At 38.3% G+C, this 15,055-nt stretch overlaps 1 protein-coding gene across 1 annotated transcript in view; it reads right to left on the reverse strand.

The window, feature by feature from the left end:
- The window catches only part of LOC107705889 (uncharacterized), a 33,335-nt gene extending 19,389 nt beyond the window's left edge, over positions 1-13,946 (reverse strand). Inside the window, exons 1-7 of the mRNA XM_016509399.1 lie at positions 13,669-13,946; positions 6,172-6,369; positions 3,331-5,239; positions 2,351-2,515; positions 984-1,107; positions 546-639; positions 273-359 (exon numbers count right to left, since the gene is read on the reverse strand). Of these exons, the coding sequence (XP_016364885.1) occupies positions 273-359; positions 546-639; positions 984-1,107; positions 2,351-2,515; positions 3,331-5,239; positions 6,172-6,369; positions 13,669-13,671 (2,580 nt within the window). The 5' untranslated portion in view covers positions 13,672-13,946. The remainder of the gene's footprint in view (positions 1-272; positions 360-545; positions 640-983; positions 1,108-2,350; positions 2,516-3,330; positions 5,240-6,171; positions 6,370-13,668) is intronic.
- Positions 13,947-15,055: the final 1,109 nt, after the last annotated feature.

Genomic DNA, 15,055 nt, shown 5'->3' on the forward strand with positions numbered 1-15,055 from the left:
GAAATTTCAAAAGAACAGCATTAATTTAAAATAGAAACTGTTTGCAACAAAGAGTGAAAGCAACTATAAAATGCCAAAGGAGTTCCTGCCAACATTCGTGTAACAGTAACAGGTATGATAACAGTCTAAAACCCCCAGATCAACACCTGGAGCTGAAGGTGTGTAGATCTGAACAGAGAGAGCAGACGTTATAGGTGTTAATTAAAGGGTTGCAGGTTTCCATGATGGTGTAATTGCTGGGTACAACGAGTGTGTTTGGGGGTGTTAATTACCTGTAGACCAAGATGTTTTTCTGGTCGAGGATTTGCATCTTTATCAACAAGCATCAAGATAGTGTGCACTGCATGAAGGGCCTGCTCCTGTATAACACATGCATACACCAGACATATGGAATAGTGTGTGAAACATGCAGAGTGACTACAATTGCACTCTTGACTGCCACCTAGTGGGCATATTCATTTACAGAATGTGTGCATATGAAGGATGTGTTCAGGTTTGCATTGATGTTGGTGGTGATGATGATAGTTTTCTTGGCAGATCCTCACCTGAACCATGAGCAGTGATTTGTAGAACACAGAAGGCAGAGGGCACTTCCTGCTGTCAATCACTACGGTCAGTCCCAGCTCTCTGACCTCCATCCTGTAAAAACATACATCTTATTTTACATCATATATGATTCTGGGATTCATCTGAATAGGAAATGAATGAATTAATGAATATGTTTAAGAGTAATTAGACATATGTGGCAGGAGAATGAAATAACCATAGTTCAAGTTCAGTACTGTCAAAGCAACTAACAACCATCAAAACAGCCATCAGCCATTGAAAATGTGCAGCACTTTTTTTCATATAGTAATTATTGGCATCAACATTTGAATCTATTTTAAGAGTGTGTGAATTTTTCAGTTCTTGTAAATAGGATGGCAATTCTAGATATAATGTCTCTTACTGCCCTCTTGTGGTGATTGATCTGTATTTGGTACCTGGGAATGGAGTGCAGGTAAAGCAACAGTCTGCAAAACTCTTGAGGAGAGAGTTGAGAGGACGCCCAGCCTTTCCTGCCCCCGTAGACCTCAACCACGGCGCGGCCAGCTCTGTCACGACTGCCTGGTATTGGTAAGAGAACATGTTGAGTTAAAACAACACGATTTAACAGAATGACCATATTTTCTGTGCATGTGTGTAATGGCTTTGTCATTTTAGCAACAAACATGACAGAATTTAAGAGCAAAAGCAGATAAATCACTACTGTCTGGAGAAAACACTCAGAAAAGTTGTGCATTTTCAGTATTGGGATCGCACGTGGCTGCATGCTAACCGCTATATTATAGAGGCTTGTCAAAACTGTCAGGCCTCAAAAACTGTCAAGAGAAGAGTCAGAACGTTTCATGTTTGCTGCCATCAGAATTTATATTTGATGCATTTAGCTTTATCTAGAGTGGAATGTGCAGCATATGTGCATGTAGAAAGTTAGAAGCAAGTAGGCTAGTCATTTAGAAGGTGAATTTAGCAAAAGTAACCTTACGTATAGGTTCAGACCCCCTGAAGCAATCTGGGTGTTAAAGGAATACTTTACTCGAATATTAATCGAATATTAATATTTTTGTCTTTTTTGTGATCATGGTGTAATTTTCTTGTCACCTTAACATAACATTGGTTGTTTTCCTCATAGTTTCTTGTAAATTTTGTAAGTAAAAAAAAAAAAAAGCCTGCTTATTTGCTCACCATTTCCCTGGTCAAAGTAAAAACAAATTTATTCAATCATGATACAACCGTACATACAGTAGAAAGTCATGTTCAAGACTTTTATTATGTTGTTTTTTCATTATGCTGTTTTCTTCTGTACCCTCATGTAATTTGTACCCTGAATTGTTGTTTTGCTTGGGTTGAACATAAAATTAGATTTTAGGCATAACTTAGAAACTTGATGGAAGATTATTGTCAAGCTTAAATAAAAAAGCATGATAACAGTAGTCCATACAAGTTGTGTGTTACAGTATATTACAAGTCTTCTGAAGTCATAAAATAGTCTTATGTCAGAACTGACATTAGTCACTGATGATTCTCCTTGTATTGAATTAAACAATGGTACTTCTGGTTCTCTTGTATCTGTTTTTCAAACAAATTTACTGTATCATGTGTCATCAGATGATGTATGGACTGTTTTTATTTTATTGTTGTTGATGAAACACAGTAAATGTGACAATTTCAATGTTTGAGTGAACAATTCTTGCTCAAAGGAACAGTTGTTTTATATATTAGTCTTTGCATGGATCAGTCCTAGCCCTGAGCTTTAAAGACTACACCACAACAAATAAATTCACAATTAAAAATTGTTTAGGAGGCATACCCGGTAGACAGATGATGCCTAGCTGGAGAAGGCTGTTGATTGTGGAGTCCTGGGAATGTAAAGTTGCCTGAACTCCATTCTCAGGCTGGCCAGTCAAGAGCTGATCAGCATGTGATTTCTGGAGCTCTACTCCATTAACAGCTGGGTTTCCAGATGAGTAGACTTCTTAGAAAGATGAGAAATGACATTTATTTTCAACACTGGTAAATATACCAACACAAAAGATGGTGATTAAATACCTAATTCAACTTTTTGCAGTTTTTTCTGAACTTATTGCATGATTGAAGAGATGTGTGTCACAGCTAGATGGAGCTGTTGATCTCCCCTTTAGAAAATCTTGAAAAAAAAAAAAACTAAAGCCACCGCCCTCCTCTTCCCATTTACAACGACATCTAACAGCTTCCCCATAAAATGGGGGGGATGTAGTTATTTCTGTTCCCTGCTCTTTGCTCTTGGTCCTCATGAATGCTTTCATTCTGTTCTGCTAAAGAAAGAAATCAGATGAAGGACTGCAGAAATTCCCCTGTGGAACGCTCTGCACACACTTGACCTTTGGCCAGTGTCACATTGCTCTCTTTTAAGATGACCTTTCAGAAGGGTATATTTTCTCCTCAGCAAATGACCAGGGTCAAGGTCGTCTGTAAATCAGTTGATATGTCATGGTGGGTAGCAACTAGACATGGCCTCATAGTAGTTGCATTTTTGCAACTGTTCATATCAGTCATGTTTGAACATGCTTTTCATTTAAGGATAAAGATCTAAAAAACAGCATGTTGGCCAGATGTCATGTTGCTTCGGATGTTCTTTTGACAACAAAGGGAGATGCGGGGTAAAATCTGTATGCAATTAGTTGACACACACAGCAAGGAACCACAGCAAAGAATTGTTAGAATATTTTTTTCGTATTCGACTCTTCAAAATGCCTGTAACAAATCAGAAACACAAGTCCCTTTTACATGCAGAAGTCTTACTCTACTTACCCTTTCTTGCTTCTTGATGCCTGTTTAATTTTGGGGACACCAAATTAGCTGTGTGTTTTATTCCCTGGTCAGCAGGCAACATGGGAATGATCTCTGGATAGACATCACTGCGGCTTCTATTGGCAAGCTTGTGCGATTGCAGACACTCTCTGGTTATTTCTGAGACTGAAGAGGATGAGTGGGATTTAGACCTGTTTTTACCTTTGATCACCTGTACAGGTGAACCTGGGCCTCTTGCACTGAGTCTGTCATCACAGAGGACTTTGTAATCCAAAGGCCTTTTCTCGTTTTGGAACAGGATCTGACTGCACTGGGGCTGAAATAGAGGAGGTTTTTGTTCTGAGGCCTGTGTTAGCTGTTTCTGTGCGTGCTGAATTGGATTGAAACCCTGCAAACATAGATTAGCATCTTGTCTGTTACCACCGTGGTCAGGTAAAGCCCTGAGTCCCATTTTGGGTAAGTGTTGGGCTTTGGCGTGCTTGTGGCCGCTAATCCGCATCTGAAATGAATCTTGTCTAAAAGAGTTGTTCAGACGGTGGTGTCTTTTGTCAGGTAATGCCTTAGTTCCAAGTGCAGTCTGATGGAGATCCTGTTGCCCAGTGAGGAATGACTTGTGTTGTTGTCTTGCTTGGACCATGCTAGGGATCTGTTGGGTCATATGTTGGTCAAGAGACTCTGCATTCTCCCTTGAACTACGGTCATGAGATATGCTATGACTTGAGTTCTTTGGGCTTTGCTTTTGTTGGACTGAGTTCTCAAAGGATTGCATCGGGTTTCTGTCTGCTTGGTTTGGTGTCTGGCCAAATGTACAACTCGAAGGTTTAAGTCTAAGGCCAACTCCATGTCCCTCACAGCTTGGCTCAACCTCCCCTACACCTGTCCTTGTTTCATCTAGGGAAGGCAGCATACTTGCTCTCTCAAAATTCACAGGGTTTCGGAGGGCTGCCATGTAAGACTGCCTATACCTGCATTTGGATTCTGGATAATTTTGCATGCTCTCAGATGGTTTGTTTTGCATACAAGGATTGCAGTCCTCTCCACACAGGTTAACATTACTTTTTGGGGCAGGTTGAGCCGTCCTGACTAACTTGAAGCCCAGTTGTTTTGTGGGCATTGCTATTTTGTTGAGTACCAAAGTCTCTTTCTCTTTGTTGAACTCCATCAGATCCACATATTCTCCTTCCAGCTCTCGGTTGTGCCTGCTGTCCCAGGTATTGGGAGATACCCAGCCAACAGGTTTTCCAGCGAAACTGCTTTTTGGATGTCCCTGGTCAACCTTTACTAATCTGCTACCACCCTCCACTAGCTGAACAGAAACCGCCATCCCATCATTTGCTGGAAGGATCCTAGTTTCCATCTTAAGTGGTAAGAGGCCTACAGGTACCAGTGACTGTGACTCGTTCTCTGAAATCTCAATTTTAAGATCATTCACACGGAGAGTTGGAGTTGAGCATGTATTTGTTTCAGGCCAGATGTTAGATTTGGGCCTGTCAAGGAATTCTGGGTTGGCAACTTCAGTCCAAGGTACCTTCACAACCCCCTGCTCAGAGGAAAGCACACACTGACATAGAGGATTTCCATGACGTCCCTCATTTATTTCCCTTAGCCAAGACTCCGTGAATATGCATGGATAAGATGTCTCAGGGATGGGTGTCCCCTCAATTGCAGGAACCTCCAGCAACCTGGAACCAGCTTGCAGCACCAGATTTTCTTGCCCCAAGAGGTCTTCCTGCACAAGAAGACTTTTGAGGATGATTCGGGCTGACTGTTTTCCAAAAGGTTCCACCTGCAAGTAGAAATCTCCAGGTCGGAGCAGTAAAGGGTTGATGGGTGCGAGTTGGATCACCACACGATCTCTCAGGCACAATGGCCAACCCTCACACCGGAACAGGACATCCGAGTATGCAGCCTAGTGGGAGAAAGAAAGGGCAAAGCTAGTTTGTTGATTTGCAGATCATTTTGGATTGACAGATTTTATGACCACAAGATCCTTAATGGCTTGGGTCTTGATGCCGTTTATTGGCTTGCACGCAAACATTCTTGAATCCCCTTCAGAAGAAGCTGCCTCGGAAGGCCTTTGTTCTTTCTGAAGATAAAACAAAACAATCTTGTGCTGAGTGGACGAGGATAAGTAGCTTGTTGGATCCGTGCCAAAAAAGTCCACATGGAAGAAATGTGTGCACAGGAAACTGCTTTCATCTTGCCCTGCATGCTATCATATTTTACTCTTTAAGGCTTAGTCCACCCAAACATGAAAATACATAATTGACTCACTCTTATGTCATTCTCACTTTCCTTTTCCATACACTGAAAGCATACACTTGAGCATGACCTGTCATGCATCATAAAAGTAGCCCACGCAAACCTATATTCCAAGTCTTCTAAACCTTTATACTAAAGTTGAAGTGTGGAATACGTTTGTTTTGAGCACTAATAGCTGTTTGTCCAAACAATATAAGATAAAATGGTAGTTTTCCAATTGTGAAATTTCCTACTTAATTTTAAAGACATTATTCATTAAAACATATTCATATTCAGTTCTCAAATCTCATTGTATGGCTTCAGAAGACTTGGAATATATGCAAGCCTTTAGACCATGTACAACCTTCTGTACTCCACATAAAAAAGTCATACGGGTTAGGAATGACATGAGGGTGAGTGAATAATGAAAATGTTTTATTTTTGGATAAAATTTTTCTTTAAATTATTAAATTAGGACAAGTCACTTGGTAGGTAGGCTATTGGCCATTTTAGATGGTTGGCTTTTACTGAGGCACTGTTGAATTTTAAATCCGATGGCCTTTTTTTTTGTTGTTGCTGTGATTAGCGTGTTGTACTCACACAGGCTGCTTGTTGCACACTCTCTAGGATATGTTTGGCTGGGATAAGGAAGTTCAGCAGGCACTGCAGTGCATCTCCATGGTAACGTTCCTCAATGGTGCGAAAGAGTTGGCTGAGAACAGTAGGAGCGGTAGCCTCAAACGGAGGGAAAAGAGACGACAGGGCGCTCTGAATGGACCAGTCCAGAGAGGAAGGGTTCTGAGGTGGAGAAAGAGAGAGATTTATTTGTGAGGCTTAATAACTCTTTTCTTTGTATGAAAAATATACAGGGTTACATATAACATGATAGGCTATATGATACTGCAGTTATTGTGCATTATCCCTAAATGCTTTGTTTACAGATGTCAAATGAGGTTGTTGTCAAATGCCTGTGGCAAAACCTTTTCATAATTTCAACCCCTCCTAAATCTCACTTGTTACAGAACCAGGCAAAGAGACAATGAAGCTTGTGTCATGTCAAGGTTTCACTGTTTTGGCCTAATTAAATCCACATTTTCCATTCTGTTGTCCACCATATGAAAGCAGTGTGTCTCTTGCCTAAGGCAATTTAAGTGGAAGAGACGGGCTAGGTTATCATATATGCATGGAAGAAATCATAATGCTGCTGTAAGTATGGCACCTTGCAGTTAAAGAGCCAGTCGGCTTGTTACCTTGTTAATGTTCATGTTTTGAACAAAGGTGATTTATATAGAAAGACATCTACAGAAGCCATAATGAGTATTACAATTTCTCCTGGTTATTTTACCTTTAGTGGCCATATCTCCTTCTGCTTATAATGTCTCTGGGACTTGAAATTGTGCCTGGGGAGCAGTTGGGGGTTCGGTGCCTTGCCCAAAACAAAACCTGTTACAGAATGGATAACCATCTACTGCAAGTTAGAAGTTGAAACTCTTAAACCGCATGTTTAAAATTTTTTTATGAAGCCTAGTGCAATGATTAACCATAGTGAGAAATGCATGCTTTAGCCGTGTTAAGTTGTTTGTTTAGTCTATTAATTTTAGCCAAACAGACGTAGTGACTTCCTGGTTAAGATGATTAAAGTGTGATCTCAGAGAGGAAGTTTATGTCTACTTAGGAAAGAACAAACATAAACAAAACCCTTCCTTTTAGTTTAGAGTTTTACTTTCATTTTGAGTTTTTTAGTTTTAATATTTTAGGTTTTGTTTAGCAGTGTTACATTTTTCGGTAGGCTACAGACATGAATGATTCCTCCAAGTCTGCAGTTTATTGAATTACTGGAGAATCCCCAGTTTGAGTCATTGAATGATACAGACATTAGATGTCTACTTCGTCATGTACTCATCTATGAAGTATGCACACATTGATGTTTAACTGCGCTAGACTTTCTCACGTTCTCACTATTTTCTGCTTGATATTCTTGATTTGAAGCAATTCGAATTGTAAGCTTATCTTCAGTGTGCATTGTTTTATGATCCTGAACAGAATTAGAACAGGACCTTCCACAATGAGTTTAATGATTAATAATTTTGAACAATTGAGGAAAGAAACAATAGCCTTTTTGTTTAATCGTTAACCAAAGTAGTTTGTCTGGCCCATGCTTGCGTCTCGTTCTGGGTGGTCCGTCCCAGGTGCATGTGGAACCTCTTCGGTCCTCTGGCTGACTTTCCCATCCTCAGCCTTTCTTCTTCTTCAGTAAACACATCTGCATGGTGTAGATCACTGTCTTGTCGTGGCTCTGGGCCCGTCATTCAGTTTAACCCCCGTTACTTCTCTGGTTACATGTCCACACCTCTGTTTTCCAAACACGTCCAAGTCAAACTTCATTTAACAAATCCTCAGGATCCCAAATGAAGGATATCTGGAGCCTGGCGTTGTTCCTGTAGTCTGGTATTTGCATTCAGGGCTCTGTCAATTGCATTTCTCAGTGTTTTTGTAAATATCACCCTTAGACGAAGCCCTTGGCCGAACTTTGGAAAGTTAATTTGAAGGCCCATTTGATATCTGGAGATGAGGGTCTATTTTTCATGTGTGTAGAAACACTTTGTAGCACTTCAAGAAATAATGTCTGTCTTCTCACCTGCAAGAACCCTCATTTTAGCAGTACAGTTTTGGTGTGACAACTCTCAATTAAATCTACACATAAATATCTGTTGCTAAAATATATTTTTATTTGGCAGTGCACATGTCTCTCTATAATTACATGACACGGAGCTCAACAGGTAATTGTAAGCTTCAATAATGTTTGAAACACACCAAAGCTCAGCTGTCATTAATTCTGAAGCTTTTTGCAGATGATTTCATAAATGCAAAGTAAACAACCTGTTTCTCAGCAGCCGTGTATTTAGTGGTGTTTGTTTGCTAAGGCAAGCATCACTAATAGGTTACTCACTTACTAAAGACACAACAGTATCAGTTAAGATTGTTATTGTGTGTCTTCCAGTCAATTCTATTAATTTATTATTCATTATGCAAAAAGTGTGAAAGTATTTAGGATAAAAAATGCATGCAATGAAATTTGATTTACCAAGACTATTTTGGCCATTTCATTCCAAAAATAATAAAAATGTCATTTCCAGCACAGAATGCTATTAAACAGACATCATGTGAGGTTTGGGTCCCTGTTTAAAGAATCTTACATTTTAAGCACAGTGCCCTGCAAGTATGTGTCTACGTGTACAAAGTCGTATATGTGCAAGGCCTAGGAGGTTTGTAATTTTTGTGCAAGTACTGTACATGTCAAGTATAGGTTTCAGGCATACCTGGGTTGCTAAAATGCGAAGGCCGTTTTTGACTAATTGCAGAGAGGCAATGCTGTAACGTCAGATTTAGACATGGTCTTTAGACATGGAATCCAACTGCAAATGCACAGACTGAGTTTTAGACTTTATTTAGAAATAAGATGTGGTTCTTGAAAAGCTTCATTTACATGGGCTTCCTCCATAAACACCCACAGATGCCCAGTTGCATGTTGCAAATGGCAGAGAAATTGCATTTTGATTTAATGCTTTCACAACAGTTGAATAATTGTTTGTGCATGGGCATATGTGTCTAACACGGGTGTGAAAATAAGGGCTTTGGTGGAAATCACACGGGGGTGAAATTTTGCATTAAAAAATTGTCAGAATTCTATCAGTTGACAAATGAAATTATAAAGAGTGTAAAAGTGTGTTTTGAGGAAGCTGTGCTTATCAGAGTTCAAGTCCACAGGGCCAAAAGTACCAATAGTTGACGAAAAGCATGCAAAAAATGATGTTTCATACAGTGTTTGAAAACATGATGTGCTCAAATAAGTCTTGACTTGTGCATGTGGCATGGGACAAAAGAGGCACTCAGAGCCTTTAAAACCCTCTTTTCAAGCTCTGTAATCACTTCAGCGTTGCACAAAGAACACAAAAATGTTAAAAGTACAAGTGCTTGAAGTTAGAAAGTCCATGTGCACTCTTGAGACGAACAGTAATCTAACCTGAACGGGATTCTTCATCATCTGTAAGCTTTGGAAAGTCTCTCATTTCAGCTGTCAGATTCCAGTAATTGTGATCTGTTTCTCCCAGCAGCTCTCCTTCTCTTCCTCCTCTCCTCCCTCTTCAGGACAGTGTTGTCTTTGTCTCTGTGCCACTGTGCTTTAACTCCTTAGAGACGGAGTTTGGCACAATGGAGCTTTCTCACACCACGGCCCTCACTCATCATACAAACATCTACAACATCTGACAAGCTACTCCTCGATTAACGCACTCTGAATGCGGTTTTCAAAATAAAGGTTCTTCAATGGTTTTAAGATTGCTTTCACAGTAGCACTTTTGGTGCAATGTATAATTTGTCTATGCATCTTCTTGATCATACTTATTATTTTATTGCATTTCTCAGACCATAATGCATTTCTCATTGGCTTAGAATAAATCGCCTTCATACATTTCTTGCATTCTTTGCATCTTTTGCAATCCATGCACTGCAGACAAACTAAAGTGCTGTTCTGTCCATATATCTCCTCTGACATCTGCAGGTCTCGCGAACACGTCTGTCTCTGCACGCTGCCAACTTATTTTTACAGCTAGTATATTTTATTGACTTTCTCCCCAGTATGCCCTGCTGATGAAGCAACGCTCTGTGGTTTCTCGCTGAGATCCACGACTTCAAGACTGACTCCAAATGATCCCGGATATCATATTTCATTGGATTTTGATTGAGGGTCCTGGGACTTGTTTCCAAAATAAATATTGGCAACTCAATACACACGAAAGACGACAAACATATCACGGCTGTATAGCACACATGCTTGCTTACGGTTCCCTGGACTTCAGAATGATTGGAGCATTGCGTCAGGTGGAAAAGTGAAAGGAAGAATTGAGAACGTTACCACCGTTTTGACAGATACACCCTAAAAATCTGGATTTAAAATCACTAGTCTATGATCTGGCAACCCAGTGTATGTGCCGTTCAGAAAACCCCTTTCTTTCCAGGATGTTTTGTAGGGTACTCCGACACCATGTGACTGGGAACATCTGGATGATGAACCGCATGCTAATAGCAAACAGCCGTAAATCATCAGATTTCTCTTTGTGCGCTTGACAGGAACTCGGCGAGGTCAGAAGGTCCGATATTTTGAGGGGAAAATGCACAAAACATCACAGTCAGTTTGTTGATGGTTATAAAAAGCCCTTAAAATGTATTTTATGACATGTCAGACACAGGGTGGTTACCCTCAGTAAAACGATGTGTTAACTTTGCAGAGTTACAAGAAAAACCTTTTCCATTTCCTTTTTATTTTATTTCCTATCCTTGAGGCATCATACCGACAGTGTTTCAACAGCTGTAACCCACTAACTTATTTATTATGCCAAAACAAATCTGTAAAACCACACTGGGGCTTTAATCCAAAACTTAGTGAGCTCCCTACATAGGCAGTATTTTAGGGTGTCATAGGCACATTCTTCGTGTGAAGGCTTTTCCAAAACATACTTTAGCCAAATCCTAATGCAGCATCATTAGTACTGAATACCAATCCCAGAATGCATTGTTATAAGCGCAACAAAGTGATGGAAATGCGGATTTGTAAATATCCACTTTTAGAGTATCACTTTATCTAAGTGATGTGCTAAGGCTGGAGAATAAAAGTATTATCACAAGATTTATTTCCATATCATTCAGTATCAATATTTTTCATGATATTTATTTTATGCCATTAATAGGGAGCAAATGCATTTCACATGTGTTTAGACCCTGAGAAATAAACAAATATTAAAATAAACAACTTGTTTGTTTACAATTAAACTCCACAGAATAAGATGGCTTTTAATTTAGGGCCCAATTAAATGTATTTTATTTATCCCTAAATAAATGTTTTTGAATGAATACAAATGTATCATAAAAAATTGTGTCTAATGAAATTAAATCACAAAACTTTTAACAATTTAATTGTTCTTTTAAAGTGTAATCAAATTAGAATATACCAAATAATTTATATATGTGTGTATATATATATATAATGTATATAAAAAATGTTTTCCATGGTTTTATTGCGTGTATATAAGATGCTTACAAATTTTTCATTTATACAAAACTCTATGAATTAAAACATGAATGAAAAAATATTTTGGTTGTATGACATTCATAATAACAATAATAATAATAATAATAATGTACAATATTGTACAATATATATACACACACACACACACACACAGTGTCTGTGTTGAACATTAATCCTGTGACAGGGTGATGCCAGAAGGCATGAGTTTGTTTGGTGTTGTCGAGGTCTGTGAGAGCTGCTAACAGGCCCGAGCACAGCGTGACTGTTGTATGTATATGAATGTGAGAGTTTAGTCTAACAGGTGTCAAACAGTCAGTTGAACCCCTGCACAAGAAATCAAGTGTGCAGGTGAGCGGCCTGCTCAACGCTCCAAACTACTCTCACAGGACGTCCCAACACTTCTGTGTGTATATTGCAACCTGTCATGTCTAACGTCACATGATCACATCTATGTTTTTATTTAGCATCAAAGCCATGTGTGTTACTGTAACATGCTTAAAAATGCACTGTCGCTTTAGCGATCTGTTGTGCATGTCATATGCAGAAAGGTGTGTAGATGAGAAATTACAGTAGGGAATTTTATTTTAGCACTTTAATGCTTTGCTTTACCATAAATTATGCCAAACAAAAATTCAGGAGACTTTTATTGATGTTCCTACAAAATAAACATTTAGTGTTTGTTTTTTTCCAAAACCATTCTGTAATAAATTCTAAGCTTTGAACCAAAACAACTGAGATGAAAGTATTGCAATATGATAATAAATGTATTTGAACATCAACAAAAAAAGACAGAGGTACAAGACTTCTTGAAGTAGTGTACTTTAAATTTTCTCTCTGAAAATTTGGCAAATAAAAATTTTTACATTGAAGTTGAACAATACAGCTTCTATACAGCATGTACTACTGTTCAAATGTTTGGGGAGCGCTGAAAATATTTTTTTTTATTTATATTATATTTATATTTTTTTATTATTATTTTTAATTTTTTTATTGTTGTGATCAAAGCTGAATTTTCATCATCATTACGCCAGTCTTCAGTGTCACATGATCTTCAGAAATCATTCTAATCTGATTTGCTGCTCAAGAAACATTTCTGATTATCATCAATGTAGAAAATTCTGCTTTATATTTATGCAGAAACCATGATGCATTTTATTTTTCAGAATTCTTTGATGAATAGAAAGTATAAAATAACAGCATTTATTTGAAAACAGCATTTATTAAGCATATTTTCAAAATCCTTTTGTAACATTATAAATGTCTTTATTGTCACTTTTGATCAATTTAATGCATCCTTGCAAAATTGTTCTTACTGACCCCAAACTTTTGATCGGTAGTATATCATCACTAGTCTCAGAGCTCATTGTATGTCTGTTGTGAAGTTTTTATGTTATCTGTGAAGACAATAAATGGGATCTGACACTTCTCATTTGTCAATAAAACCAGAAATATCAGAAAATCACCACATGTCGGAACATTGGTGAAATGACAGATGAATACAGTATAAGCAATATAATCATCTAAAGGGAGTGTAGACTGGTTTCTGCTCTGCAGGTTCATATTGCAGTTGTCATGAACTCCAAAGGTCTGAATCCTCAAACATGCCTTAAACACACCTCGATCTGCTCTCATTAGTGTGTAAATCACTGCAGTATCAGAGATTAAACACACCTGCCTAACTCAAATAAAACACACCATAAAGCTTCAACTCTCAGCCAAACACCATCAGTCATTTTTATCAGTAACATACATTAAGACAAACTTCAAGAAGTCAATGCAAACTAAAGAAACTTTTGCAGCAACAAAGTGTAAAAAGTGACAAAACATTTATTTTAACTTATAGCCATGCTAAATGAACATTAATGCATGATAAGGACTAAATCATGGTCACCTACAACAGCAGTCAGCTATCACTAGTTCAGTAGTCCAGTTATCAGTGGTTCAGTAGGTCAGTGGCACAACAACACCGACCGTGTGTGTAAAAACTCAAATGAACGAGTCTTATTTACCATCTTGACGACTGAATCGCGGCTACTGAGTTGTCATCCTAAAATCTGTGCCTCCAGCAGAGAAAAATTCCCAGTTTAGTTCTGGATTGGTAATGGCAGCATTCGCATGATAGTCTCACATCCAGAGGTGCTTCCATGGTGTCCGGTTTGGGAAGGCTGGTAGATTCGGACTAATGTGGATTACAGCCATTGTTTAGCAAGTTATTGCAAGTTTGTACAAGAGTACGACGTCTGCTGGGAAATGCAAAGTTTCAAGCAGTCTGTCGTCAGCTCACTGCACCGTTTTGTCTCAACTGTAAAGTGCTTGAGAGAGAGAGAGAGAGAGAGAGAGAGAAAGAAAAGGGTCAGAGAGAAGAGGAGGAGGAGGTCTTTCTTTCAGAGGAAATCCCCCCACACACACACACAGGGTCAAACAAAGACACCACTAAAGCCTCCCTAAATTCTTTCATTTCCTTTGTACAGTTCAGTTTCTTCTCGTTTAAACACTGCAGAGAGAGGGAGAGGCAGAAATATACAGAGACTCTTGGAATGTGTAGTTACACAAACACCTGAGTATTATTCACAGACGCTCTCAGGAGGAGACTGACGGATGAAAAACACTGATGGTTTCTTAGAAGGAATGTCCATTACTTAAACAAACACACACACACACACACACTTCTAACTATCGGCATGAAAGTTTGGTCAACTTTGCAGCTTATTCTAGCCAAGAACCGCCCACTTAGACAGGAAGAGAGCGTCTGATTGACATGTATAGAGACCAACCGTAGTTTATTTTTAAACTGAGACTTTTTTTCTTTCTTTCTTTCTCGAAAAAAAAATGTGAAAGGAACAAAGTTAGTGAAGTATTATTAAAGTTATTAAAGACCACTCAGTTCTTTCTTTCTTTTTGCACTTTTTGTAGGCACTGTTTATGTTACCCATTTTACTTCTGTGAAGTGTTTTCAATTTGAAATTTCATGTGCAATGTGCTTTTGTAATTTTTTTTATTAGTTTTTTGGGGTTTTATATTTCTATTTAGCTTTTTTATTTTGGTTAGTACTTCAGCTTAAACTTGTTTGTCAGCAACATTTCTAATTTTCATTTTTTTTTAAGTTGTTATGTTTTTCATCTAATATTTTAATTCAGCTTTATTTCAGTTAGTGCAGCTATTTTTAATAGTTTTAGTCCGATAACAATGCTGAGTGAAACAGGACTAGAACAGGACTTCAGTTTTGCCATTGAGAACTGAATGAATGATGATGTTTGGTTGAAAAGTGTGTGAAGTAGTTGAAAAATAAGAGCAATTTGAAGTTGTTTCAGAGGCAGAGCAAGTTTGCGATGAAACATTTTGATAAAATACTATAAAAACAGATCTGTAAATCAATCACAATAAAACAAGTATTAC

The sequence above is a fragment of the Sinocyclocheilus rhinocerous genome, unplaced genomic scaffold (assembly GCF_001515625.1).
Source record: "Sinocyclocheilus rhinocerous isolate Xijiao unplaced genomic scaffold, SAMN03320098_v1.1 scaffold1615, whole genome shotgun sequence".
Classification (NCBI taxonomy): domain Eukaryota; kingdom Metazoa; phylum Chordata; class Actinopteri; order Cypriniformes; family Cyprinidae; genus Sinocyclocheilus; species Sinocyclocheilus rhinocerous.